Genomic DNA, 27,884 nt, shown 5'->3' on the forward strand with positions numbered 1-27,884 from the left:
GGCGCTCCCTTCAACCTTAAAAGAGCAAAGACAGACTCTAAAGAAACAAGGACAGAGAGCAGTAACAAAGGTGGGAAAAACCCAGTAGTGATCCAGGAATATTTTAACCCCCACTTGCGGTATCCCAGGCAGTTTTGGCACTGGTTATTGCATCTAGCCTGATCTACACCTAAAACTAAGCTCAACCTAGCTACAGTTGCTAAGAGGTGTGAAAAATTCACACCCAAGAGACACAGTTAAACCAACCTAAGCCCTGGTATAGGCCCAGCTAGGCCATCAACCTAGCTACCACCTCTCAACGGGGGGGATTTACTCCAGTGATGGAAAAACCTCTTCCTGCTGCTGTGTAGCCATACCCTGAGATGTTAACCAGAAGGTGCTGTGGGCTTGCAGTCCATGGCATGAGCAGGTGTCCATACCTTAACTGTTCCAAACAGCTCATCCTTTATGTGTCCTCCTCCAAATTCTTTTTTCACTGTTGCTCGGGTCGCTGCATACAGCATCTTCAGCCTAACCTGGAAAAGTAGAGAGTGAACAAGATCTATTCAGTGAGGTAGAAAGTTTAACAGGATCGGAATCTGGGCTCCTGCCCTCTGCTAATTCAAGGGCATCAGTTCTGCAGCTGCTGCAGTGCTAAACTTCTACCATTGGTGATACTACAAGGCATCGGAGAAGACAGAACTTCTCTCATAAACAGGAATCCACCCCTATCTGTCAGCAACTGCACCATCAGGGCTAGGCAGGCACATTCACTGTCTTATGATGCATTCCAACAGACTGCCCTATCAGTCCAGGGTTTCACTTCCACACAGCTATAGAATTAGTAATGACAGCTGAGACTGACAAGACATCGAGATGCTAGTCAACCCAGTTCAAGAACTTTACTGGCATAACAAGCCATACAAATGTTTCCCCTACCTTTAAAGGGCTAATCTCTACACACAGATCATTTCTAATAAGTGCTCCAAAATTGTAGCTTGCAGTTGGATTTCAGTACCCCACTAAACTGGATCTTTTATTTGATTGATCTCCCTGTTTAAAATTCCACTTTAAAGCAACAGGCTTGGTTTTAATTGAAGCTCATTGTTCATAATCTTACCACATCTAACTCCAGAGAATAATTTCTCCAGGCTGTTTTGGTTGCCTCTTGTCTTGCACTTCGAACCAGAAACAAATTGCCTTCCTCCCCAAGCCTACACACACACCATCACAACAAACTTGATTTCTTCTGTCCATCCCACATAAGACTGCTTTACTAGCCTTTCCCTCCCCACCTCACCCCCCCCAAAAAAAACCTGCCATTAGTCAATGGCCCCCATTACAGAAGAATTTTGGATAGTGCTCTGGACATCCCAGAATGGCTTAAATGCAGCCAGTAGTCATCTTACCACAAAGCAGAACCTGACTCAGTAGCCAGTGGCTATAACAGAAGTAGGATCCTGGCACTCCTGGGGGAGAAGGGTTCTGTAGTGAATTTAGTTCTGGCCAGCACAGGCAACAGCAGTGACAGCTTTAATAATACCATGTAGCCTCTACACTGTTCTTTTCACCAGTAGATCTCAGAGCACTTTACAAAAGGAGGTCAGCATCATTATCCCTATTTTACTGACGGGGAAGCAGAGGCCAGCGTGGTGAAGTGACTTGCTCAAGGTCAGCCAGCAGAGCTGGGAATAGATCCCATATCTCTCGGGTACCGTCCAAGTGCTCTACCCCCTAGGCCACGCTGCCTCCCAGAGCAATCTGCTACTGTGATTCAATCTTATTTCATTCTAATTCTCTACAGCTGGCTTGAGATGACCTTGGGTTAAGTCACCAGCTGTCACTTTCCCTCCTCTGAAAAGTGGGAATGAGAATACTTATCTTACGGGGAGGGGGGCGTAGGGGGGAGAGATTTGGGCTTCAAAAAATGTTAGGTGCAACAGGGTCAAGTACAAACATTAATATCTTGACTGACCACCAGGCGTCACTGTAGCACTAGAGTAAAGTTTTATTTCTTGTGGCATTTGATGTGTGTTCATAGAGTAATACAGACTGGTAATTGGAGAGGGTGTACAGGAGAAGGAGTCTGGCCCACACGCTTAGGGTCTAACTGATCGCCATATTTAGGGTCAGGAAGGAATTTTCCCCCAGGTCAGATTGGCAGAGATCCTGTGGGGTTTTCACCTTCCTCTGCAGCGTGGATCATGGGACACTTGCAGATTTAAACTAGTGTAAATGGTGGATTATCTGTCACTTGAAGTCTTTAAACCATTATTTGAGGGTTTCAGGAGCTCAGCCAGAGGTTAGGTGTCTGTTACAGGAGGGGATAGGTTAGGTTCTGGGGCCTGCAATGTGCAGGAGGTCAGAATAGATGATCATGATGGTCCCTGCTAGCCCTGAAAGCTGAGTCAATCCTGCTGTAAAACTCTGCCTGCATGTGGTTACATGTCAGATCTCCAGTAAAGCAGGACTGGGCTGGGTCGTGACTTGAGTGGCCAGAGGATTCTGCAGGTAGCTCTCTTCCCTCGAATCAGTACCGGATCGACCTGAGCAAGCTGGGAGGAGGCATTGCTGACAGGAACAGCTTGCAAATGACACCTAAAACTTGGGTCTTGACCCCTCATGCTGGCACTTTTTGCCAAAGTAGGAGTGTAAAATCTTGGCCAAATTTCCTCATGGATAATTACATTCCATTCCCTACATTCTCCCTACAGGCTGGATTCACTCCTTGCCTGTATCTGCCATGTAGTTTACAGTAGTCTGTTGAACAGTAGCCAAGCTTTCCCCCAGAGGAGAACTGATGCGCACAGCTTTACACACGCACGCTACAGAACAGAGCATTTGCAGAGCATGTTAGGGTCCATCTGGCTAACCAGTGCTACATGGAAGTTAGATGATTAGCTCTGCTAAGCAAGTCTTCAGAAAAATGATACACTAACCTTTGAACAATTCCAATAATTAGTCCTTAAATACAGCTTTCCACTCTCTACCCACCACACAAACATTCTTGCGAGTGCCAGGAAAATTACAACCCTGCAAAGAGGAATTTAGAGAGACCAAAGGCTTACAGGAGAACTGTCAGGGGACCAGGAGATGAAGAGCCACTCAAAGCCCTGTGCATTCTGGGTGTCCAGCCGGTAGAGGATATAACATGGCTGTTGTTCATCCAGCAGCGGCAGCACGAAGGAGTTATAGTCTTTATCCCAATGGTGAGACAGTTCTTTGTAGGCTCCCAGCACTAGCTGCTCTGAAAGCAAGAAAAGAAGAACTATGAATTACAAAGCAAAGATTAGCACAGGCCATGAGGCTGCATGACTCATTGCTTTGCACAAGATCTCACAGGTGGGAGAGCAGAGAATAGGGCTGCAGCATCTGAGCTCTCAGGAGTGCAAGGCATTAGAGCAATCTAGAAGCTATTCCCGTATGTGCTTTAAAACGTGGGGTGACCGTGTGCTCTCAGAGCCTCTGGGGGAGCAGAGTGCATAATACCACTTCCATAAACATGTGCAGATGTTTCAAAAGTCCCACCCACTAGGAGGTAAAGGGGAGGAGCAACGTTACATGGGATGGCAAAGGGGCTTGGTCTACCCCATGCCACGATTTCTGAACACAAAATTAACACTGGAATATGAAGCTTTTACCATATCAGGAGAGCAGGGCTCAGGAGTTGCAGCTCCGAACAGCTGGACTAGCTACCTGTTGCATTAGAACAGGCACCAACATGCTCAGGTTTTAAATTAATCCAAATGGCAACTGCTCCGCATCACCTTCTGCATCCATGGTGTCTGCTGTGCTGGAACATGCTCGGTGGCTGCCTCCTCCCAGAGACCTTCCCCACAGCGAGATACAGCCTCACCCAGTCTCTCAATGAGCGCACATTACAGCAGGCATTACCAGGGAGGAAGACAAGTGGGCGATGCTGCCATCACCAGGGCTGAGGAGTGGGCACACAGGCCAGTGTCAGCTCCTCAGGGAGGGTGGAAAGGCTAGGATACCGCAGCCTCACTATAGGCACTGTGGGTGTGTGGCCAGCACAGACCAACACAACTTGTGCGCCTCCCAGCTACAGGAGGCCACTGCATGCTGCAAGGAACTGATCTGTCAGCAATCGCACCAGCTGCTTCTCCACATTGCAGAGCAGTTGATTTCCAGGAGGCCCAAAGGCAGGCTGGAATCCCATGCTCAGCTAAGCTCCTCTGGACTCTCCCCTCTTCCAGCTACTCCTCTTACCCATACAGCCTCCCTGGCAGACGTGATGAGTGAGGCTCTCACGGGATCCCCCCTGTGTGATGCTACCAGCGTTCCTCAGCTCTGCAGACTAATCAATGTGTGGATAGCTTCCTTCTCCCCACAGCCACCCGGAACCCTTCCTGCCCGCTATCCCCACTCCCATCCAAGCTCAGGTTCCCCACCCCTCCTCTAGGGTCCTGTGGTCACTGGTCCAGACTCTAGGTTTTCGGCTGAACAACTATGGACGTGACAGAGGAAGGCAGCAAAGAGTCTGGGGCTTGTCCCTATCACAAGCCAGGGCTGGCAACACATTCTCAGAAACCTCAACATCCCCTACGATGCAAAAAGGGGAGAGAAAACACCACTGAAATACGATTGCCAACATCAGCCACTTCCTGCCCTTAGCCTGCTGCTGTGGCTTTGTCCAAGCACACGTACTACCATCTAGGGGCAAAGGAAGTTATGGGCACATCTCGCTGACGCAAAGGGCCCTGATCTCGCCGTCACCATTTTGATGGTGCCATGGTGCCACGCAGGGCAACAAGCCGCCCCTCCTGCGCTTCCTCTTCCTGCTGAGCTTGTCATCAAGGCTGATGCCACACCACACAAAAGGCATCCAAGGTGCCTGGGAAGGAAAGCACTGAGCATGCAGGGGAGGAGGAGCAGGGCAAAGCACCATTCAGGAGTGAGAGCCAATGAGATGCTAGCTCGTAGAACTGGTGTTTCCCTTCCCCTTTCAAACACCTTTCTGCTGCACTGCAAGGAGGGTGACCCGGGGGCCATGCTCAGGGCAGGTAATACTGGGGAATCAATGTAAAGGAAGGGTTGGAGTGTGCAGGAACACACTGTCCCCTTGTGCTCACAGCATGACCACATCTTCACATGAGCAAGGCACAGATTGAGGAGAGGTGCTGGGAAGAAAGGCAGGCTGGAACCCACAGATCAGCTTTCATGTAGTACCTACAAGTCAGACCCCAACATGCACCACTAGGGCCTTCCGAAGCAGCAGGGCTTCTGCAAACAGCCCCAGCCAGAGCCCTTAGGGAAAGGGCTCACATGCAGCTAGGGAGCATTCCTGAGCCCTGCAGCCATCCCTGGAGAGAGGTGACGCTGCCAGTGTGTAACAATACAGTGCGTGCGAAGAAAGCAGGGACTGTCTTCTCAGGGCCACAGCTGCCCCAAGGGGCAGAGCAGTCTCACCTGGCAAGCTGCAGCCATTCAGTCCCTAGGATAACCCAACCCCATCAGACTCACAAGTCGAGGAGCCTTTGTGTTCCAAAACAAACGATATGCTTGTGGCTAAACACAGTCCACTAAGTACAGGGTACTGGCAGGTGGTGAGCCAGAGCGCGAACGGGAGCACAGAGCCTGCAATTTGCACTTCACTCATGCCCAGACCTTCCAAGAGAGGCCACAGTTTCCTTCTTTCTTCCGGCTTCTTGCCGCATCCCAGGACAGTTCCCATTGGTTTCAATGGGAATCTCAAGTCAGTACTGGCTGAGGGAAGATTTCTAGGGATTTCCATTGCTCCTTCACCCCGGGCTCCAGTCACTTAGTGACGTGCCAGGGCATTGTAAGGTTCCCACTCATGCTGTGATAACCCTGGAGACGGGTTTCCCAGAAGCTGAAAGCAAAGCAGCCTCTGCAGGGTTGTCAGGAAGCTGGGAGTTGGATGAACACAGCTCCAGGTGGAGCAGCCTACCTGCTCTGCCCCCAATATCCTTCCAGCGCTTTCCCAAATAACCACCATTGATATCCCCTGGGGTGGGGAAACATGGCCACAGGCATCTCCCCTGTGTCTTGGGATTCCCCAGGAGGATCTTCAGAAAGCCACCAAGGAAGAAGGTGGAGTGCACCTCCTGAACACCACAAGGGTAGCTGGTGAGGGAAACACACTCGGGTCCACCCAGAAGTGCCTCCTAATCCCTGGTTTCAGAACACTGGGGCACTCAAACAGCCATCCTCTAGGAATTATGGTGCACTGCTGCTAGGGGACCTAAGTATGCTCCCAAGCTACTGCCTGAGCAATTGTGGGGAACCTCTCCATGTAGGGGTTTGGGAGACAGTAGCCTATGCCAGGTGGGACATGGATGAGCCTGCTGGATTGAAGAATGGACCCACAGAAGGGAGCCACCAAGTCCAGAAGGATTAGCAGGAGCCCTGAGGCTCCCACCACCTTTGAAGATGCCCTTTCTAAAGCGACAGTTAAAGGCTATGCTTGTATAGGGTTTGTGCTTCTCCCCCACTCCCTGTCCCACTGTACAAACATTCAGCCCCCGCATGTGCACTGTCAAACTCAACGGGACTGGGTTTGAGGATAACTAGGGGTTTCATACAGCCCTAATTTCCACCTACCCTCTTCACAGCTGCATCCTTCGGCATATAACCCCATCCCACATATCCACTGCACTTGACACTCCAAGGGACCTAGCAATTACAGTTTTTCTCTTGAAATCACAGGAATTCAAATCCAGCAAAATGTATTCCATTTCTATCATGCACCTCAGAAAAACCAAGTCCAGATTTCCAGAGCCATTTACAGACACACACACACACACAAATAATTTCTGCACACATATACTAAAACTGCTTGCAAAACAGCAGTCGTGCACTACACACTCCTTTGGCCTGTGAGTTTAGCAGTCCTGGACTCTCAGTAAGTTACAAGTGGCACCATGACACAGCACTGTTAACACATGTGTGTGGGGGCGAGGGAGAGAATATTAAGTGAACAGTTACCCCTGCAGCTTGGCCCACATCCAGTGACCTTCAGCTCATCTCCAATACATCACTTGATTCAAAACAAACATGCTCACAGTATAGTTGGCTCTTGCTTCTAATCAGGAAAAAGAAGCTTTCAGGTTTGCAATCAGCTCTGCTGTACTTCTCCAGCAGGATTCATGCAGGGCCGCCAAGAGCGGGTTCGGGCCCCGGTGGAAAAAAAGGCGGACCAGCTAAACAGAGCCGACAAAGCCAGGCCCTAGACCCCCATCTGGACAGCTGGGCCCCAGTAATTTGTACCGGCTTTCTGCCCCCACCCCCCACCTCGTCAGCCCTGGGTTCATGTGATCTGTAGGGTCAGGTCGGCAGATTCCCAGATTTCTTTTGCTTGCAGGGGGCAGGGACATGTGTTCCTCAGCCTTTAGCCTCCTCATCCACGTCTCTGGTACCAGGCCATCCTCAAACCGCTTTCCACCACAGCTGAATTAATCACGCACACACAAACCAGCAATCTGTTCTGCTGCAGTCGCAACTTAACCTGTTTGTTCCCAGCTGGCAGATCAGTGGGAAGATCTCAGGAGAGCTGAACGTTTCCCTGAGGAATGGCACTACAGCAGGCCTGCACAACATACGGACCGCAGGCCACATGTGGCCTGCGTGGGCTCACTGTGCAGCCTGCAGGGGGTGAGTAGGCAAGCAGTGGGGTGGGGCAAGCCAATGGCTGGCGGCCAGCTGGTGGGTGGGGCAGTGAAGAAGCCAGTGGCAGGCTGGGGAGTGAGGGTGAATCGCCGACAGGGCCAGTGGCAGGGGGAGCAGGCAAGCCGGCGGTGGACAGGTAGGTGAGCTGGCAGCGGGGGGGAGGGGTGAGTAGGCGAGCCGGCGGGCGGGGGGGGTGGCAGGTGAGGTGGCAGAGGAGGCAGGCTGAGGAGGTGAGTGGGCAGTAGTGGGGGGGCTGAGGAAGCAAGCAGGCGGGCAGTGGTAAGCTGAGGAGGTGAGCGGGCGGGGGAGTGAGTAGGCAAGCTGGGTGGGTGGGGGGCTGAGCAGACAGGCAGTGGTGGGGTGGGGTGGCTTTATACTGGGGGCTGAGGCTGCGAGTGGCGAGTCGGTGGCTGACCTGTTCTACTGATCTTGTCTCTCATAAAAATTGATCTTTTGCTGCTTTTCTCTGGGCTGGGGGTTGTCCCAGTGCTGCAAAGAGGGTGTTCCAAAAGGAAGGTGCTTGCTTCTAACCCCCGCCCCCACCCCCCAGGTCATCAGTATGTCTGGTCTCCTCTAGTCAGCCCACTTGACAAGCTTAGTTGCTCTTGGTCTGGCTCCCAGCCCCTTTCCAAGGGTTGCAGCTGTCTGGAGGTGCTGCCTTCCACACCTTCCTCAGTCACACTTCATTCATTCAACAGGGCAATTGATTACAAAGTGGGGGGAAAGATCTTATTCTACTTCTAGCAAAAAGACATTTTTCTTTTATCTTAATTATACTACCTTAGGGGCCTGCTATAACATTACCACCAAGGTTCAATACCGCTGTTTCGGCGGGGCGGCCCTGGGGAAGGAGGGTTTGTTTCCACAGGGTGGGCGGCGGTGAGGGGGGTTGTTTCAGGGGGGCTGGGCAGCACTGGGTGGGGGCGGGGGTGTTTTGGGAGGGCGGTGGGTTTCAGCCCTCAGCTGTTTTCTTTGAAGTAATATGGCCCTCGCTGCTTTACGAGTTGTGCAGGCCTGCACTACAGCAATAAAGAAGTCAGACTGGGGAGAACTACTAGGGCATCTATCCATTCACCCACCCCCTTCCGTCAACACAAAATTGTTCCCCACAGTAGCGTACCATCCAGTGCTTTGTCCAGCCTCATGGCAAATGACTCAAACAATGGCCAGCCCCGTTATCTCCTCCAGGAGACTATTCCTCAGTCCGGCAGAGCTACCCGCTACATCCTCTCCGATATTCAACCTCACTTAATTTCAGTCTGCTACCCCAACACCCCTCCTGGGTATCAACACCCTTTGCCCTACTGACAGATGCGCAGTTCCCACTTCGTCCTGCACCCAGGCCGTTTGGTTCCTTCCTCCCGAATAATCCCTTCACGCTCTAATCATCTGTGCTGCTAAGACATCCAGAGTCTCTGGAGGTGCTCGCAAGCTCACACACACACACACACACACACACACCCCTCAAGTCTCTAAAGTACATCTTTCCCCACAGCAACGAAGTACACAACTATCAATAGTACAAGATAGAGGGAACACGCTTCACATGCAGACCTGTCTATCTGAGCAACTGTCTCTATCCCCAGATAACCAGGTTCTTGTGTTAACACAGCTCCACCCAATTCGTATGAATGAAGAGAGCGGGGATGGGGAGGGGTCCGGCAGGATGTTCTCAGAGAGGGGTCCTGGCTTTGGCATTTGTTTCCTTTCCCTTGCTTTGCTAGAACCTGGATCAGGGAAGCATTAGAACATACTGCCAGACCCACCTGTATTGCCCTTAAAGGTGGGGTGCTGATGACTGGGGGCTGGGTGAAGGAGAAGGGAGTGTTTGGAGTTGAAGAAGGTCTCACCCTTTAAGTTTTACTAGCATTGCTCTCTCTGTGAGAGAGTTTGCTTAATAATGGTGTTGTGGGTTTTATTTAATTTGACTCCAAAACAGACAAGTGCACCCCACCACCCCATAAGGAGCTGATGGATTTTACTGGTTACACTAATACTGACCCTAACATAAAGGGGAGAACAATTCTGGATGCCAGGTCAGGCAACCAAGAAGATACAGCAGGGAACGGAAACCATAAGCAAGTACAGGCCAGAGAGCCACTGCCAATTTCAAATCAATGGAAATTAGTCCACTAAAAAAAAAAAAATCAGGTGTGGCTCATTTGGGTGCTGAAATTTTAAATATTCTTTCAAGTTCCATTTTTAGACTTCCTAAAGGGCTTTCTGCCCCTTTGGAAGGGACTGAATGCAGGTCAGTATACTCAAGTCCAGGCCTTCCTTGGTCCCCATGAGATGGGGGGCTCTCTCCCAGAAGCAATTGTCCACAGCCTCAGACAAAGTAAACAAAAAGACACATACTGACAGCACTCACACCCTGTAACAGCAACCAAGAAAACGACCTAGGCACATGAGACTAGATCAGACACAGAAGATCACCAGTGCTAGGCAGTGTGCTGTATGGGTCTCTCAGGTTAAAGACTGTCCTGTCATAGAGCCTGATCAAGAGCCCACTGAAATCCATGGGAGTGCAGCCGTTTGGGTAGCGAGTGAACCTGAAGCGAGGCTAGAGACTTCAGCCAGTGGGAGAAGCAGCAGCCAAAGCAAGGTCCTCTGGACAGTCATAGAACTTTCTCTGCCAGGTGCTCATTGGCTGTTTGTTCTGACCTTCTCCCTCCCTCCTTGTCCTTTCACCTCTGCATCACATCTCCTGCCCTTACCTACAGGACAGTGACAGCAGATAAGAGGCACCTGCTGTTTGGTCTACAGGGAGCACCTCCAAACTCCAGACGCGCAGAGGTGAAGGGACAGACACCCATCGGGCAGCACAGGATTTGGAGGGCTGTGGTGGGGACTGAGTATGTAGGATCCCTTGTCTACCTTTCTCTCGCCAGAAAAATGGGTTGTACAGGGCAATTTTTTCCCTTTAATTTGAAGACCAGCTCTCCGGACAGGTAGCTCCATCAGTCGAGTGAGACCCTGCTGGCTCTGCAAGTGCGAATAGGCAGGAACATGATTAGAAGTTGTACAGTGGCTAGGACTTAACGATGGACTTCTGTCTGATTCCAGGGACACCTCAGTCCCATCTACACTGCCATTTTCACCATTTAGTAACCGGTCAGGGACAACAATGTTGGAATTGAGTCTCCTGGTTTGGTTACAGATGTAGCGTAGACTAGCCTGAAGCTCCAAGTGTTTAGGCAGCAGAAACAATCCTGAAGAAGAAGCTGACGGGAGCTATTCCCAGGCACCTGTCAAACAAACATGGGTGTTTCCAGGCTTGAAAGGAAACTAAGCCACAGGAAATCTGGTCAGGGAGAACAGTGTATTACAAGTCAATTTCCTTAGGAGTCCTGATCTCACCAAAAACACAATTGCCAGTGTCAATAAGAGAAGACATTTCAGGCGCAATTCTCTAAAGTGCTCAGCATTGGCCTAACTCTGCTCTCATTGAAGTCAATGGTAAAACTCCCATCAATTTCTAGGGCAACAGAGCTACATGGATGCTGAGTGTTTCCTAAAACCTCAGCCTCTGTTTCCATTAATCCTTGTTTCTACTGGATGGATTTTGGGGGCAAACAAGACAGCACCGACTTCCAACTATTCAGAAGTCACGCTGTCCCTGATCCTTGTCTCACCTTTAGGAATTGCCAGCGAGCATTTAAACAAGCTGTTGAAACAGACAGATAAGAAAAAACTGGTAAACCGATAAGTATTTTAGCTTCAAACTAGCACAGCATATAGGCCTGAGATGCACAAGATCTGAACTGTACAAAAAAAAAGTACCAATCCTTATGTCACTGGTCAGCAAGTAGCTACTGCCGTTACTAATAAACTGTTTATTCTACAGGTGTTACTCTGGAGAAGTATTTTAGTAGGAAAAGGAGAGATTAATTTATCAACCTGAAATGGCCTACAATAAATCGTCTGCTACAGCAGCATTTTAATTTCTCTGCAAAATTAACCGACAGTAGGTGGGATTTTCTAAACTCTGCACATGCAACCATCCACCCAATGTGCACTGCACAATTGTCACAGATAGATATGTAAATTGAGTCGCTTAGCATGCAAGCAGCCAGAGAGATGCATTTGAGTATCATCTGCACACTTGATAAGATTAGTCCATAGGTGTGACTGTTGGCAGAAACCTCAGTTTCCTCTGAGCTCTCTCTCTGCTTTGATGTTTTAATGATGCCCATGCTAATTTCAGTCCCTGCTGTATCAGTTTGCCTTTCCTGCTGCTGCTGGAGGAGTCTCTACCACTGCTGCAGTCAGATGCATCACTTATCTTCCACTATTTACCATGCTTCCTTCAATTGCTACAGTAACTAATGTGATGATTTGCCATGCAAATCCATACTATTGTCTTTGTTCCTTTCTCAGCTTTAAAAGCTTCCTTCTTCTCTTAAGATCGCTCCAGTCTAAAGAGAGAGACCAAAAAATGAGAGCAGACTCTTAGGGCTGGGACACTGCATGTTTTTATGATTCACTTGGCCTCAGACTTAAATAGCTACTTCTACCTCCCAGACTGGCAGCTCCCCATCTCCTTCCTTCCAACCCTTAACTGCAGAAAAGCTCTGCTATTGAGCTAAAGGCTGCGTGATTCCACCCGGGGCCCATGGCATGGCAAAGGCAGGCAATTAATCGTGCCGATTCCTACAGAGAAGATTTGAATCATCCCCTCAGTATAATGTTCACTACTAGAACCCAGCCTGGAAACCAATAGGTGGGTATTAACTAGGGTTGCCAACTCTGACTAAAGCTATTCCAGGACATTCCTTCTCCCACCCCCCACCCCCCCCATGACAATCTCATTTTCTTAAAATATCCTATCAAAATCTCCCAGATTGCTTTCAATAGTCACAGGGAGGGCTATGCAGATTTTGGGGTTGGCAACACTACTATTAAATACCAAACAGCAGTGGAATGCCCTGTTCCCACCTCCATAAACAACGGGTTATAGATGGGAGGGAAGAAACCAAATGGGACTGGGTCAGTGGAGCAAGTGAAGGTCAGGAAAAACTTTTCAGACAACAGGAGCAACCCGTGGGTAGACAGCAAACCCCAGGGAAGCAGTGAAAGTCCGACGGCATTAAAAAAAATGAAGCCAGGACACTTGTTGGCACATTTGCTAGGGTCAAGAAGCCGAAATTCACTCACTCTTCCCCCAGTGCCATTAATGCCAGCTTCTGCCTCAAGCAGGTCAGAGAGCAGAGGGTTTTTCTGCCCAGTAACTGCGTGCTGTGAACGGAAGAGTAACGGTGCAGCTGAAGACTAAGCAGAACAGTTCTGGTCATGTGTACATTCACTGTTCCTTTTGCCTTTTCACTCCTAAACATTCAGTGCATTCGCTGTGATGCTCCACAGCATTGTTCGCACCCAGGGAACACAGAGCACATGCTACCACCACAAGAAGGCAATTTGAATCAAAGCAGTTAAAGAGCTCTACCTACCTAATGGTAAACCCACATTTATCTTGCACTTCCTACTTCTCGTCTACACAAAGCAGCACACCTCAGCGTGTTTCCATTGAGGAACTGAGTTTTAAACACATCCTTCCACTTTCTATCACTGCAGTCAGGTAACCCGAACAAACATTTCGAACGTTGAAATGAAAATCTGGGGCCCTGCAGGGAAAACCAGGCAGATGTCTCTTTATGTGGTTTGTTACATTTAAAACTGGACTGGATAAGCAAGATGATGTGCCTTTGAGAGCAATGCTGCATTGGACGCTGGCGAGCAGGTTCCATGAAACAAGAGGAATTAGAGATAGAGAATTAAACCATCACTCAATTACCATGAGAAACAATCAATGTCCCCTGGCAGAGCAGAGATCTCTGCGGGTGTCCTAAGATGGGAAGCAGCCATTTGTTAACATTTTACAAGAGGCATACACAGCTGAGCAGCAGTGGCTCTGCCCCCTATCACTGGGCGCTGGCTCTCACCACTCCAGCACAGTACATTCCTCTCACACATTGTTCCTGGCTCCAAGAACAGAGTCTGGCTGCTTAAATGCTGATCATTCCTTCCCCTCAACCCATACATGCACACAGGCCGCAGGCGAAGGGCTTGGCTACACTGGAGAGTTGCAGCGCTGTAAACCCACCACCAGCGCTGCAACTTACTCACCGTCCACACTTGCAAGGCACATACAGCGCTGCATCTCCCTGGCTGCAGCGCTGGTTGTACTCCTGCTCTGCCTCGGGTATAAGGATTGCAGCGCTGGTGATGCAGCACTGCTCTGCAAGTGTGGCCATCAAAAGCACTGTAATTACCTCTGAATACCTCGGAGGCCATTCCAGAATGCCTGTTCAGCCACTCTGCTCATCAGTTTGCACTCTACAGCCCTGGCTTCAGGTGACCCGCCCTTTAAATGCCCCAGGAATTTTAAAAATCCCCTTCCTGTTTGCTCAGCCAGGTGTGGAGTGCAATCAATCAATCAGTGAATCTTTCCAGGTGACCACGCCTCCACGCGGCAAACGAGCCCCAGCATGGAGCAATGGCGAGTTGATGGACCTCAGTGTTTGGGGGGGAGGAAGCTGTACAGCCACAGCTGCGCTCCAGCCATAGGAATTATGATACCTATGGGCAGATCTCAAGGGCCATGCTGGAAAGGGGCCATGACCGGGACGCGGTGCAGTGCAGGGTTAAAGTAAAGGAGCTGCGGAGTGCCTATTGCAAAGCCTGCGAGGGAAACCGCAGGTGCTGCTCCCCACAACCTGCCGTTTTTACAAGGAGCTGGACACAATACTTGGGGGTGACCCCACTGCCAATCCGCCGACCATGATGGACACTTCAGAGCGGGGAAAGGAGGGGGGGGAGGAAATCAAGAGTGAGGGTACTGGGGTGCGGGGAGACACCCCGGAGTCCCAGGAGGCATGCAGCCAGGAGCTTTTCTCAAGCCAGGAGGAAGCTAGTCAGTCACAGCAGCTGGAACTAGTTGGAGAAGGACAAGCAGAGGAGTGGGTTCCCGGTAAGCAGCTTTTAGTTTCAGGATGGAAATATTTTGGGAGAGGAGGTGGGGTTATGGCTGCATGCATGGCTAGATGTGGAATAGCCCATTGATGTGGTCTATCACGTCGCGGTAATCGGCCTCGGTAATCTCTTCAAAAGTGTCTGCCAGAGCGTGGGCAATGCACTTGTGCAAGTTTATAGGGAGAGGGAGAGCCACTGTGGTCCTTGTCCCAGTCAGGCTAACTTGTCCGCACCACTGTGCCGCGACGGGAGGGGGTGGGGGGGACCATTACTGCACACAGGCAAGCTGCATGGGGGCCAGGGCGGAATCCGCATTGCTGTAGAAGACCCTCCCTTGCTTCCCAGGAGACCCGCAGCAGCGAGATATCTTCCAGGATAAACTCCTGTGGAAAATGTTGGGATAGTGTTCAGTGTAGGTCCCCTTGCAGCTGTTTGCTTTCCCCAATGCACAGAAACCCCAATACAACCCTGAACCAATCAGTCCCCCTTCCCAGGTGACCTGCAGCAGCAAGATATCTTCCAGGATTAATTAACACCTGCACCCATTCCCCTTACTCACCATTTCTTCGTTGCTGTGGGTTCTGTGTGCTCTGTTTGGTATGTGGGAAGTATGCTAAAGAGACTGTAAACTCCTTCACTGTGATTATACACAATGCTGCCTTTCTGTTAAAGGTTTCAATTTTTGTCTTTCTAATAACAGTGTCCTTGAATTCTCGACTGGCCGTATCAGAGACTGCTGAGAGGCTACAAAACCTGAGGAAGAAGTCACGGAAAAGCAAAGAAGATATGGTGAAAGCAGTTATGAATCAGTCTGCCAGAGAGAGTAAAAAACTGCAGGAATGGAGGGAAAAAATGCAGCAGTGGAGGGAAAGAGAAAGCCGAGAAAGGCAGTGGCTAAGAAGAAAAGCACGAAGCAGCTGATAAGAATCCTGGCGCGTCAAACGGACTGTATCCAGTCACTTGTAGCCATGCAGGCAGAGCACTACCGTGCCGCCTCCCAGTCCCAAAGCTCTTTCCCTTGTGCCCCAATGTCAACTCAAAACCCCTTCTCCAGCATCCAGGTTCTTACCACCACCAGCTGCCCCCAACATCTGTACGTTCACCTACCAGCCCTGAGAACTACGTCTCTTACCCTCTGCACTCAACCCCCACCATCATGCAGTATTTTCATCCTGAAGTGCAGCAGTCATTGCACAGCACTCCAGGCAAGACATATTCAAACCTCTGACTGTACAGTTCACCACCACACCCCCCTGCCCTTTTAGTTATTTTCTTTTCAATAAATGAATTATTGGCTTTTAAAACAGTTTTTTTTTATTGCAGAAAGTGAAAGATATCGTAGCCCCAGAAAAAAACAGGCACTGCAAATCATTGTAACCATTGCACTTCACTCCCGTGCAAGGCACCAAACATTACTGTCGGTATTCAGCCTCAAATTCCTCCCTCAAAGCATCCCTGATCCTTGTAGCCCTGTGCTGGGCCTCTCTAGTAGCCCTACTCTCTGGCTGTGCAAATTCAGCCTCCAGGCGTTGAACCTCGGAGGTCCATTCCTGACTGAATGTTTCACCCTTCCCTTCACAAATATTATGGAGGGTACAGCACGCGGATATAACCGCAGGGATGCTGCTTTCCCCCAAGTCTAGCTTCCCATAAAGAGATCTTCAGCATCCTTTTAAACAGCCAGAAGCACACTCCACAGTCATTCGGCACCGGCTCAGCCTGTAGTTGAACCAATCCTTGCTCCTGTCAAGCTTCCCTGAATACGGTTTCATGAGCCAAGGCATTAATGGGTAAGCGAGGTCTCCAAGGATCATAATGGGCATTTTGACCTCCCCTACTGTGATCTTCCGGTCTGGGAAAAAAGTCCCAGCCTGCAGCTTCCTGAACAGGCCACTGTTCCGAAAGATGTGTGCATCATGCACCTTTCCAGGCCAGCCTGTGTAAATGTCAATGAAACGCCCACGGTGATCCACAAGCACCTGGAGAACCACAGAGAAATACCCCTTCCGATTAATGTACTCGGATGCTAGGTGGGGTGGTGCCAGAATAGGAATGTGTGTCCCATCTATCGCCCCTCCACAGTTAGGGAAACCCATTTTTGCAAACCCATCCAGAATGTCCTGCACATTCCCCAGAGTCACAGTTCTTCTTAGCAGGATGTGATTAATGGCCCTGCAAACTTGCATCGACATGATTCCAACAGTCAACTTTCCCACTCCAAACTGGTTCGCGACCGATCGGTAGCTGTCTGGAGTTGCCAGTTTCCAGACTGCAATAGCCACCAGCTTCTCCACTGGCAGGGCAGCTCTCAATCTTGTGTCCTTGCGCCACACGGTGGGGGCGAGCTCCTCACACAATCCCATGAAAGTGGTTTTTCTCATCCGAAAGTTCTGCAGCCATTGCTCGTCATCCCAGACTTCCATGATGATGTGATCCCACCACTCAGTGCTTGTTTCCCGAGCCCAAAAGTGGCGTTCCACGGTGCTGAGCATTTCCGTGAATGCCACAAGGAATTTAGTGTCATACGCGTCAGGCGACTCGATATCATCGTCTGACTCCTCACTGTCACTTTGAAGCTGAAGGAATAGCTCAACTGCCAAACGTGATGTGCTGGTGACACTCAAAGTCCTCAGCAGTTCGGGCTCCATTTCCCACAGAAATCGCGCAGCACAGACACCGCTGGGAGACTCACAATGGCGCCAAATGTGGACAGAAAAACAGTGACTGCTGGGATGTGAAGCGATGCACCATGGGGCGTTGGGACAGGAAGCGGAATGACCCGCACCCTTCCGTCCCCTTCCCACAACCGACGGTGCCAAAATGGGACGAGGTGCTCTGTGGGATAGCTGCCCACAATGCACTACTCCCAACAGCGCTGCAAATGCTGCAAATGTGGCCACACTGCAGCGCTGATAGCTGTCAGTGTGGCCACACTGCAGCGCTGATAGCTGTCAGTGTGGCCACACTGCAGCACTTTCCCTAAACAGCTGTACGAAGACAGCGGTAACTCCCAGCGCTGCACACCTGCAAGTGTAGCCAAGCCCTAAGTCACCAAGCACAAGCTAGTCTGTCTGCAGCCAAGAGAGCTGCACTGCAGTAGCTGTGGATGGAGAGAAACAAACCACTTAGCTTTAGGCAATATCGCCGACTCTCTCAGCATAAGTTTAGAGTTAAGGCCTCATTATGCATCCTCTTGCTACAATTACTTGCGTCTTGGACTTGCATCTTGAACTGATGCTAAGCATTTTAACCCTTGGGAGGACAGGCACAGAATTCAGCAGTGATAGCAGTGACATGCTGCCCCACTGGCTGGCAGGCAGGTAAAGGAACAGACAAAGTATTTAAAAATAAAAAACTGTGGGGGAACGGGGGACCATGTGCTCCCACAAAGACTAAAGTAATAGGGCACAATGGATTCCTCCAGCTAGGATTCATGGGTGGCTGACAGTTGCTTTGCCTCATTTGCTGGGTCTCCTGTGATCTCACACACATTCCAGTTCATTCTGTGGTGATGCTGATCTACTCAGAGTTCCTTAAGAATCAAACTGAAACACAGAGCTTGAAACAACCCAGATTCCTTAGCATTTTTGTCCAGAACTTCCAGGTCCAGATCTCAAGTAGGCTGGAAGATCTGCTTCCTTTCTCCCTGGACAAGGTTCTGCCAGGCCCAGCATGGATGGTCAAGGAAGCAAGGAACCTTCATGAGCAGGAACTGAAAGTTAGCTTGAATTTCTGTCAAGGTCACAGGCTTGTCTGATCTCAAAGCTAAGTGAGTTTTGCAATCGATGTATCTATTCTAAAAAGAAACAGGGAGACTGACCGCCAGTCATTTCAAACCTAGCAGGACTGCCTCTATTGTGCTGGCTTCCTCCTAGTCTTCCTACTTTCAGTGTGCGCTGGAGTTCTGTGTTCAATGACCACTAACAGTCATGACTGTGCCAAGTGGTGCTTCAAGAGAAACTTTGCTTCCTTAAAAAACATGCAAGGGTTTGCCCTGGGGAAGAGGAGGGTTCTCCCTTTGCTCACTGCCTTCACCACCACTTGCTTCCCTCCCCCTAACCGTCACTTCTCAACTTCACATGCTCCCCACTGCTTCATACACAAGCTCATCCCCGGATTTCCTTCCCTAGTCCTGCTTCCTTGGGCTTGTCATTTTGCTACACCTGGTCTCTAGTGACAAGGATTCTGTTATTTTGGCCAACCAGTTCTGCAGTGACAGCTCTCAAAATACATCACAAGTGACTGTTCAAATGGAGCAGTGCAACATTCAGACAGATTTCAAAACTTCCAACAGATCGGGCTCTGGGGAATGATAAAACTTTGATCAAGAAGCACAGCAATGGAACTAGAAGGCGGATGGAACAAGAACAGGAGACAAGTATCAGAGGGGTAGCCATGTTAGTCTGGATCTGAAAAAGCAGCAAAGAGTCCTGTGGCACCTTATATAGGCTAACAGACGTATTGGAGCATGAGCTCTTGTGGGTGAATACCCACTTCGTCGGACATGCATACAACGAAGTGGGTATTCACCCACGAAAGCTCATGCTCCAATACGTCTGTTAGTCTATATAAGGTGCCACAGGACTCTCTGCTGCAAGAACAGGAGACACAGCTGGGATAGAATTGAACCGCGCCAGGCTTAAAGCCCAGGATCTGTGGAGATGTGAGAAATAATAAAGATGCCTCCCCGACTACTGCATGACTCAACTGCGGAGAGGGTTGCACAGCCTAAGCCTTTTTCAGAACGCCTAATCCATTACACAGCATACTATTTACATTTGGGAGAATGCTTTGCTTCCTGACCCCTTTTAGATTTGCTCACCAAATACCCATCAGCAGGCTGATTCACTTTTAATTACCTTAAAAGGCAGGCAGTCCACAGCTTCAGTGTCCTGCATACCGAGCTGGGCAGCTGTTCTGCAGTGATGTCTGCAGGAGGAAGGACAGACCTCAGAACAGTGGCAGGAGAACACTATAAAGCAGGTGTCAGCAACCTTTCAGAAGTGCTGTGCCGAGTCTTCATTTATTCACTCTAATTTAAGGTTTCATGTGCCAGTAATGCATTTTAACGTTTTTAGAGGGTCTCTTTCTACAAGTCTACAATATATAATTAAACTATTGTTGTATGTAAAGTAAATAAGGTTTTTTAAATGTTTAAGAAGCTCCATTTAAAATTAAATTAAAATGAAGAGCCCCCCGGACTGGTAGCCAGGACCCAGGCAATGTGAGTGCCACTGAAAACCAGCTCATGCCATAGGTTGCCTACCCCTGCTATAAAGAGAAGTCATCAGACTCAAGATTGCCTCTGGAGCCATCCTGCCTGTTTTTCCAAGCAAAGTCCCAGGACGCAGGTACTCCCAAACTCTAGTCCAGGATCTGACAGACGCTGGGCAAATCACAACCTCTCTACCTCAGACTTCCCATTTCCGAAAAAGCACAGAATTGTCCAAGAAGCAGGGAGTGGAGAGCTCTTTGGGGCATTACTAGTGTTATCCAATACTGCTGTGTTCAGAGCTACTGTGGTTAGTGGCTAACTTAAACCTACCTTCTGCACAGGGTGCTGGGCACTCCTTGAAGATGAGAAGTGCCAGGTAAACACTAAGTATTATTATACCCTGAACAGGACAGCCAGTGTCAGGGTAAGACTTTGGTAGAAATCCAAACTCTGCCTAACACCTAGAAGCAATCAAGCAGAACCCATAGGTGCATGATACAAAAATGCTTTGCAATAAAATTAACTTTCATAAAGTTAGCATCTTCCATCTAGCCCAGTGGTTCTCAATCCACAGGCCGCTTGAGGCCTAATCAGCACACAGCTGTGGCCCATGGGACATCCTCAGGGCCATACAGGTAGTATATATAATCAGGGGTCTCAAACTCAAATGATCACGAGGGCCACATGAGGGCTAGTTCATTGGCCCAAGGGCCGCATCACTGAAAACCCCTCACTTGCTGCTCTCGGCCCTGCCCCCCCCACCCCTTCCATGAGGCCCCATCTCTTCCCTGCCCCCATTCCAACCCCTTCCCTGAAGTCCCCACCCCAACTCCTCCCCTTCCCTGCCCCCAGAGGGTACATGAGAGGTGTGGCGGGGTTCAGGGCAGGGAGCTGAAGTGCAGCAGGAGGTCAGGGTGAAGACAGGGGGTTCAGGGTGCAGGAGGGATGTGGGATGCAGCAGAGGGCTCAGGGCACAGGGTTGGGGTGCAGAAGAGGTGTGGGGTGCAGGGAGGGGGCTCAGGGCAGGGGGTTGGGGGCGGGGTGCAGGAGGGCTGCCGGCCCCGGCCCGGCAGCAGCACACATCAGGGCCAGGGCAGGCTGATGGCCCCGGCCCGAGAAGTTGCTGAAACCATGTCCCTGCAGCCTCTGGGAGAGGAAGGGAGGGATGTAGGGCTCTGCTGCTTTCCCAGCCTACAGGTACCTCCCTCAAAGCTCCCATTTGGCCGTGGTTCCCTGTTCCCGGCCAATGGGAGCTGACGGGGGACGGTGCCTGGAAGCTAGGGCAACACACAGATGGAGCTCTCTGTTTCTCCCACCCCCCACCCCCCCAACCACAGGCTTGTGATGCCAGCTGCCTCAGGAAGTGGCACGGGGCTCGAGGGGGGCAATCCTGCGGCTGGATGGTGGACGCATGCAGGCAGGGTCAGCCTGGCACCATATCAATCCATTTCTCAGCTAATGTGTCCATTAAATTTCAGGCCATTTTAGCAATGCCAGCCTATGACAGAATAGCTGAACATGCATGCTTTCATTACTCATTTGCTGAGCTTGCTAACCAAATATGAACGGAGCATATATATTTTTAAATAAGCGTCACTGCACTGGATGTGCTCAGGACAGCAATGGGTTGGTTTTCTAATACGCTCCTTTCTCCCTAATCAGGTAACTCAGACGCCATTCCTGATGCAGACACACTTGGAATGGTATTGCAACAAAAGATGGAATGCCCCATCCTCAGCCTCCTCCCTTCCCCATTCCCCTATGCCAACTCCCATTTAGGCCCCCAACTCTCCTCTCAGATCCACACAGATCTCAATCCTCCTATTCTGCTCTCCCTACATATGCAGAACGGGAAAGCAGAATACTGGAATACGACCTCCAGTTATCTCGTAAGTATCACTTTCAAAAAGGGGAAATCTAGACTGAAGACTACCCTAGTTATCCTAGACCTCCAGCACCTCACCATTTAATTTTTTATCCTAAAGAGTCCCCTGTGAGGCAGCGCAGTGCTGCTAGCCCATTATGCCCCAGTTCCCCCCATGGATAGACAGAGGAAGTGATTTGCCGTAAGGTCAGACAGGGAGTCAGTGGCAGAGCAGCAATTCAATCTAGGTCTTCCACGACCCAGGGAAGCATCTCAACCACGAGCTCCTCTTCATTGCAGGAGCTCCCCCTTCCTGACTCCTTAAGAGAATTGAAGAAGCAATCCTCAGCCCAAGAGTCAAAACCAGTATCAGAGCACTGGCTCACTAGATGGACTCAATTGGCAGCAATCATACCTTGATCACTGGGTCTTGCCGCTTTGTGCGTGATAGATAGAGCCAACTGCTATTATCCCTCAACTCACCTTCTAGCCCAACAACTCCTAGTAAACTGGGTGAAATAGGTCTCTCCATTTCATGTGACCATCCTGCTCAGATACGGTCAGGTATTTCTGATGGGTAAAAAGCCATTTGCCAATTTTCTCTGCTGTACTACAAGAGCTATGCACAATTTAAGGACTGATGATGATTCCAGGTTAGCTGCTAGCAATTCTACACAATCTCTGTTGATCAGATGCTACGTCCCATGGTCTACACCTATTCCCCTCTCTACTGTCAGGAGCTTGGGCTATACACAGTCCCCCACAAAAATCATTCTAGGAAGATTCACACAGGAAAACCAGAACTCCTGCCCTGCAGATAAGGGGAGCTCACAGTTGAGGACCCCATAGGGAACTGCATGGGAGGATTTAAGTTCTACAGCAACACATCATGCAGATAAAGATATCCCATTCAGTTTCTGCAGTGATGACATGAGTACGGCTCTCATAAGTGGTGACAAATGTATCCTCACTGAGATCACCAGTTGCAAATAATCCAACACTGAATCAGCTGCACTGAGGGGAAAGAGTGAGCACCCTGCTTATGCATAAACCTTACTGAACTGATCTTACCAAGAGCCCCATGAGCCAGGGAAGGGTTCTCTCTTGACACAGAGGAGGAAATTGCAGCGCAGAGAGATTAAGAGCTTTATTTTCAAAGATGCCGAGAACACTCAGCTCCCATTAATTACTCTGAAGGGGTGGGCGATCAGAACTTCTGAAAATCAGGCCCCAGGTGACTCTGCCCAAGGTCACAGTGAGTCAGTGACAGAGCTGGGAATAGAACTTGGAACGCCTTACTTCAACCCATGGTTTAGTCACAAGACCGTCCTTGTGGTTCCCAACATCCAGCCTCTACCTGGAAAATCCCTGGGTATTGCAACACGCCAGGGCACTCAGAAGCAGGCAGAATCTGCTCAACATTAGCAGCATGACTTGCACTAGTTCCTCACTCAGCATGGAAAGGATACAAAACTAACACCGAGCAGAGAGAGAGACTGACCCCCATATGAGAGGTTGAAGGGGACAATGGAACATCCTGGTATATCTGGGTATAATAATCCTTGCAAGAGAAAGCAAAACAGCTGATTGGTCTTAAATTCATTACGCCTCCTGCTCCATGGTAGCAATAACTAGTCAGTTTCCTATTATGCACTCCGGGTCAAACACTGTGCAGCACCTCTGCCAGGTACCCCAGCGAAGGCCTCAGAACGGGTCTTAGGGTCTGATGTGGGAAAGAAAGTAGCCCCTTGTGTGAGTGAGTACACCCTAGCTGCTTTGACTTACGCAGCGCAACTCATATAGCACCAAGAGCTATATGCCTGCTTTCTCCTGACCCCTGCACATCCCCTTATGCTGGGGTCGGCACAGAGGACAGCATAGGGCTGTTTTTAGTGGCTCTCTGCAGTATGTACACCACAAGAGCCAGTCGCAGCTCCTTTTCAGCCCCTCTATACAGATAGAGAAGTATGTAGGGGCTGAGGTGAGGCACAGAATCGGTCTCTAACATGTACCCCCACAAATTCATTGAGAGCTACAGTGCAGATTTCATGCATTTCCACATGCCCTGGCAGTACTGCAGAGAACACACCCTTGCGATGCTGAGGGATCGAGCGTACAAAGCCCTGGCCAGAAGAGAACACAGATACAGTGCACACTGCTGTATTCTATTACAGAATAAACAGACATCATCTTTCGCCAGCTGATTTTGAAGTCTCCACCTGATGGAGCCAAAGACAAGCCTGCCCGTCACCCCAAAGAGAAACATGCCATGAACCCTTCTGCCCTAGCAAGAAGCTAATGGGCTGGCACGGATTAACGTCTACAGTGGAGATTTTACAATGGTCAGCTAGCTAATCAGTAATGCAGCCTGCTGTGGGACATATTGCAGTTAGGGCTATGGAAAACCTACCAAAAAGTAGTAAGTTAGCAGGCAAATCAATGCCTTGTTCCATTTATTTATTTGATAAATATGAGCTACCGAAAGTTACCTTTTGATCTCTCAAAACCAAAACATGCCACAGATTGATTTGCTCCACTCAATTTTAACCCAAAATAGAAAGAACAGAAACTGGAAAAAATTTTAAAAGGACAAGAAACTGGGGATGTGAAAGCCATAGAACACATTGCAACCAGAAGAAACGCAGACTAGGATCTGGTCCAAGTGAACACCTTCACTTACTCTCTACACATCTGGGGCCAGTTCCCAAGCAGCTGTAAGTCGCAGTCCTCCACTGACTAAGTGAAGCTGAGCCCGTTTACACTAGTAGAGGATCTGGCTCCAGCATTTTGCTCACCCTATCCTATGCTGCTGTTAGGTAACGGAAGGAGAAAGCAGCCATTTGACTGACTCAGCCCTGGCCCACGCTACAAACATATGTATAAAGATGCCGCTCAGAGATGTGGACAAGGCAGTTATACCAACCAAACTCCAGAATAGATAGCGCTATGTCGAGAGGGCTTCTCCCATCAGCTGAGCTGCCACATCTCGGGAAGCTCTCCCTTTTCAGCACAGCGCGACAGCAGCGCAGCTGCACCGCTAAGTGTAAACAAGCCTTCAGGGATGTTGCTCTTCTGAGGTTATGTCTACACTACAGCTTATGTTGGCATAACTTCTGTGTCGGGGGCGGGGGGGGGGGGAAATAAATCACCCCCAAGTGACATAAGTTGCACTGACGTAAGCACCAGTGTGGACAGCGCTTTGTTGGCGGGAGAGCTCCTCCCGTTGACATAGCTACTGCCACTGGCGGGGGGCTGGAGTAGTTAAACCAACGGAGCGCTCTCTCCCAGTGGCTTAGAACAGCTACATTTGAGAGCTTACAATGGCGCTGCCGCATTGATGCAGGTCCACTGCTGTAAGCTCTCTAGAGACTAAAGGCACAGCTACACTAAAGAGACTGCTGAGGAAAAGCTCAAGCACCAGAATAAGGAACAAACTCCTAGACTGGGAACAATCCTATACCCACTCACCGCCTCATTGAAAAAGGCTACGTTAACAGTCCAAAGCACTGCCATTTACAAGTATTACTGCCACATCTGGGGCAGTTATCCTGCTCTTGGATGTTTCTATAGCACCCATCACCCAGTGGGGGTCTCCTTCCTGTAGGATTCTTTCAACGGCAGTTGGCAAACAGCCTCAGGGAAGCAGAACAGTCTACACCAGCAAAGCCATATTGTCAGGACGCAGCCGCAACATCCAAGAGACCTGACAGAGAACAGCAAACCAGATACCAGCACTGTATCAGGCCAGACTGACTGTGAACCCCTTCCTGCCACTGCGAAGCGGTTACTGGCTGCCTGCACAAGTGACTGCTCCCCAACGGAAACAAGTGGGTCCCATAGAGATACTACTGAAGAAAATAAAAGGCATCAGAACTCTGCTCCTTTAAAATGTCAGCTGTGTTCACTCCGCACCCGGCAGTCTATTCTGAGCAGCTGCATTCCAGGAGCCCCTAGCAGGATTTTCCATCTGCAGCAGCACGGTCTTGTCCGTTATAGCAGGATCGGCCACAGCCCTGAAGAAAAGACGCCGACAAGGGAGGGAAACAAGGCAGTGCAAAGAAATGGAATTAAATAGAACTTACCATCCTCAATGACGACTTTGATGAGACGGATCGAGCCATTCCGGGCCTTGGCAAAAAAGTCCTTTAATTCTGTGGTGGCTAAAAGAACCAGAAACATCGTGATCAGACTTAGTAGACAAACCAAATGTTATTCTGCTCTTCAAATCAAGTAAGGGGGAAGTGGGAGGGGACAAAAACTAAAAAGAACTAAATGGGGGAGAGTAAAAAAAATCCCTGATAGTAAAAATGGACAGAATAAAAACAAAGCAGCTGATTTCACTTGCTGTATGACCTACACTGTGGAGGATACGAAGTCCTGTCTCTCAGAGGTTCAGAGTTAAATACTGGCTGGGAGCACATGTGATCCAGAGAACTTGATACTTGGACCGGGTGAACATAATCGCCCAAATTTAGATGATAGTTTGGCTGGGGCAGGGTGGACAGGATCAAGTGTCAGTTTATTAAGTGCGCAGCGTATCCCAGTTTGCATGTGGGGCAGGGGAGGAGGGTGGCTGGAAGGTGTGATGATGGGCAGAGGCAGCTCTCTTGCGTTCAGACACTTGCCTTGGTTACGTTTTGCTTTGGATGCTGTATGCCAGAGCGTGTGACCTCCAGCGGGAAGGCTGCATAATACAGAAGCTGCCAGAATGTTACAGGAATCAGAACTGTAGCCACTTTGAATTTCACTCTCTGCTTGTCCCAACGTGACCCCTCAAGGATGAGCCGTGATAAACCTTGGGAATTGAAGACTCAGATTCTGCAGAACGGAGACCTGTTTGTGTGTTAGGCTTTCCCCCAGGGCCTGAGCAGCTTTAGTTATAAGAGAATAATGCAGGCCAGTTTGGCCTAATTAATTGGTAGCAGGTTTAAAACAAACACAAAAAAGTATTTTTTTCATGCAATGCACTGTCAACCTCTGGAACTCTTTGCCAGAGGGTGTTGTGAAGGCCAATACTATAACAGGGTCCAAAAGGGAGCTAGATAGGATTCATGGAAGATAGGTCCATCAATGGCTATTAGCCAGGATGGGTAGGAATTGTGTCCCTAGCCTCCATTTGCCAGAAGCTGGGATTGGGTGACGGGGAATGGATCATTTGATGAATTCCTAGGACGCCTTCCCTTCCTCCCACCAACCAAGGTTACCGGTGACTGTGGATACTTATCTAGTTAGAATCAAAATTCTAGGGATGCTAGCAGACAACCCCAGTCATTCATCCCAGAGGATCCTCTAGCACTTTATATGCTCTCAGACATACTAAGGATCGCTTCACCCCAGGCCTCACTGAGAGGAAGCCATCTCTAAGTTAAACTCACCAGCTGTTTAACAGCATCCAGCAACATTTGTAACAACAGCTTAGGGCAGGAAGTGGAGAAGAGTCCCAGCCCAGTAATGACCAGAACTAGTATTTAAGCTAGGAATCTGGGGCTGGTATCCCTATTCTTGCTTGATATCTTAATAAAAATGAGCAATCACAGCTTTAGTTACATCTAACCTGCAAGAAAGCATTTCCAGCAGACAGCGCCCCAGACTACCTAACACAAGGGTTTTCTGCTGGCCTTTGAAATGCTACATGTTGGTTTCCAGGTAAAGAAGCCACCATAAATATTCAGAGAGGGGAAAGACTTGGGTTAGAAAAGGAAGTGCACCATACAGCAGTAACCTGGTTGGTACCACATCACTACTGCATGTGGCCAGTCATCCCTAGTGCACAGAGGGAACCTGGCTGCTCTGTGGAGTGACAAGACATGCCAGATGGATAGCTGGGATCAAAGGCTACCTCAATACTGCAAAACACACCACAAACCAGGGCAGTGAGTCTCTAAGTCTGGGTCAACTGACTCAGGCTCAGACTACAGAGCTAAAAACAGCAGTGTAGACATTCCCGCTGGGGTTGCAGCCTGGGCTGTGAGACACACTCACCCACGGCCCTACACCAGGTTCCAGAGCCCAGGCTTCAGCCCCAGCAGAAACATCTACACTGCTATTTTTATCCCCAGAGCACAAATCTGAGTCAGTTGACCTGGCCCAGACTTGCTGCTGTGGTGTGTTTCTGTGTTGGTTTTTTTTGGCACAGTGTAGACATATTCTAAGGAACTTAATGAAGTATTAATACATGCCTAGAGTTTGCAATTTTACTGAGGA

The 27,884-nt window shown here is 49.6% G+C and overlaps 1 protein-coding gene across 1 annotated transcript in view; it reads right to left on the minus strand.

Moving 5' to 3' along the window:
- Positions 1–27,884, minus strand: part of TWF2 (twinfilin actin binding protein 2) — a 79,381-nt gene that overhangs the window by 26,194 nt on the left and 25,303 nt on the right. Inside the window, exons 2-4 of the mRNA XM_050957881.1 lie at positions 25,763–25,840; positions 3,048–3,226; positions 420–515 (exon numbers count right to left, since the gene is read on the minus strand). Of these exons, the coding sequence (XP_050813838.1) occupies positions 420–515; positions 3,048–3,226; positions 25,763–25,840 (353 nt within the window). The remainder of the gene's footprint in view (positions 1–419; positions 516–3,047; positions 3,227–25,762; positions 25,841–27,884) is intronic.

Source organism: Gopherus flavomarginatus, chromosome 6 (genome assembly GCF_025201925.1).
Source record: "Gopherus flavomarginatus isolate rGopFla2 chromosome 6, rGopFla2.mat.asm, whole genome shotgun sequence".
NCBI classification, from domain to species: domain Eukaryota; kingdom Metazoa; phylum Chordata; order Testudines; family Testudinidae; genus Gopherus; species Gopherus flavomarginatus.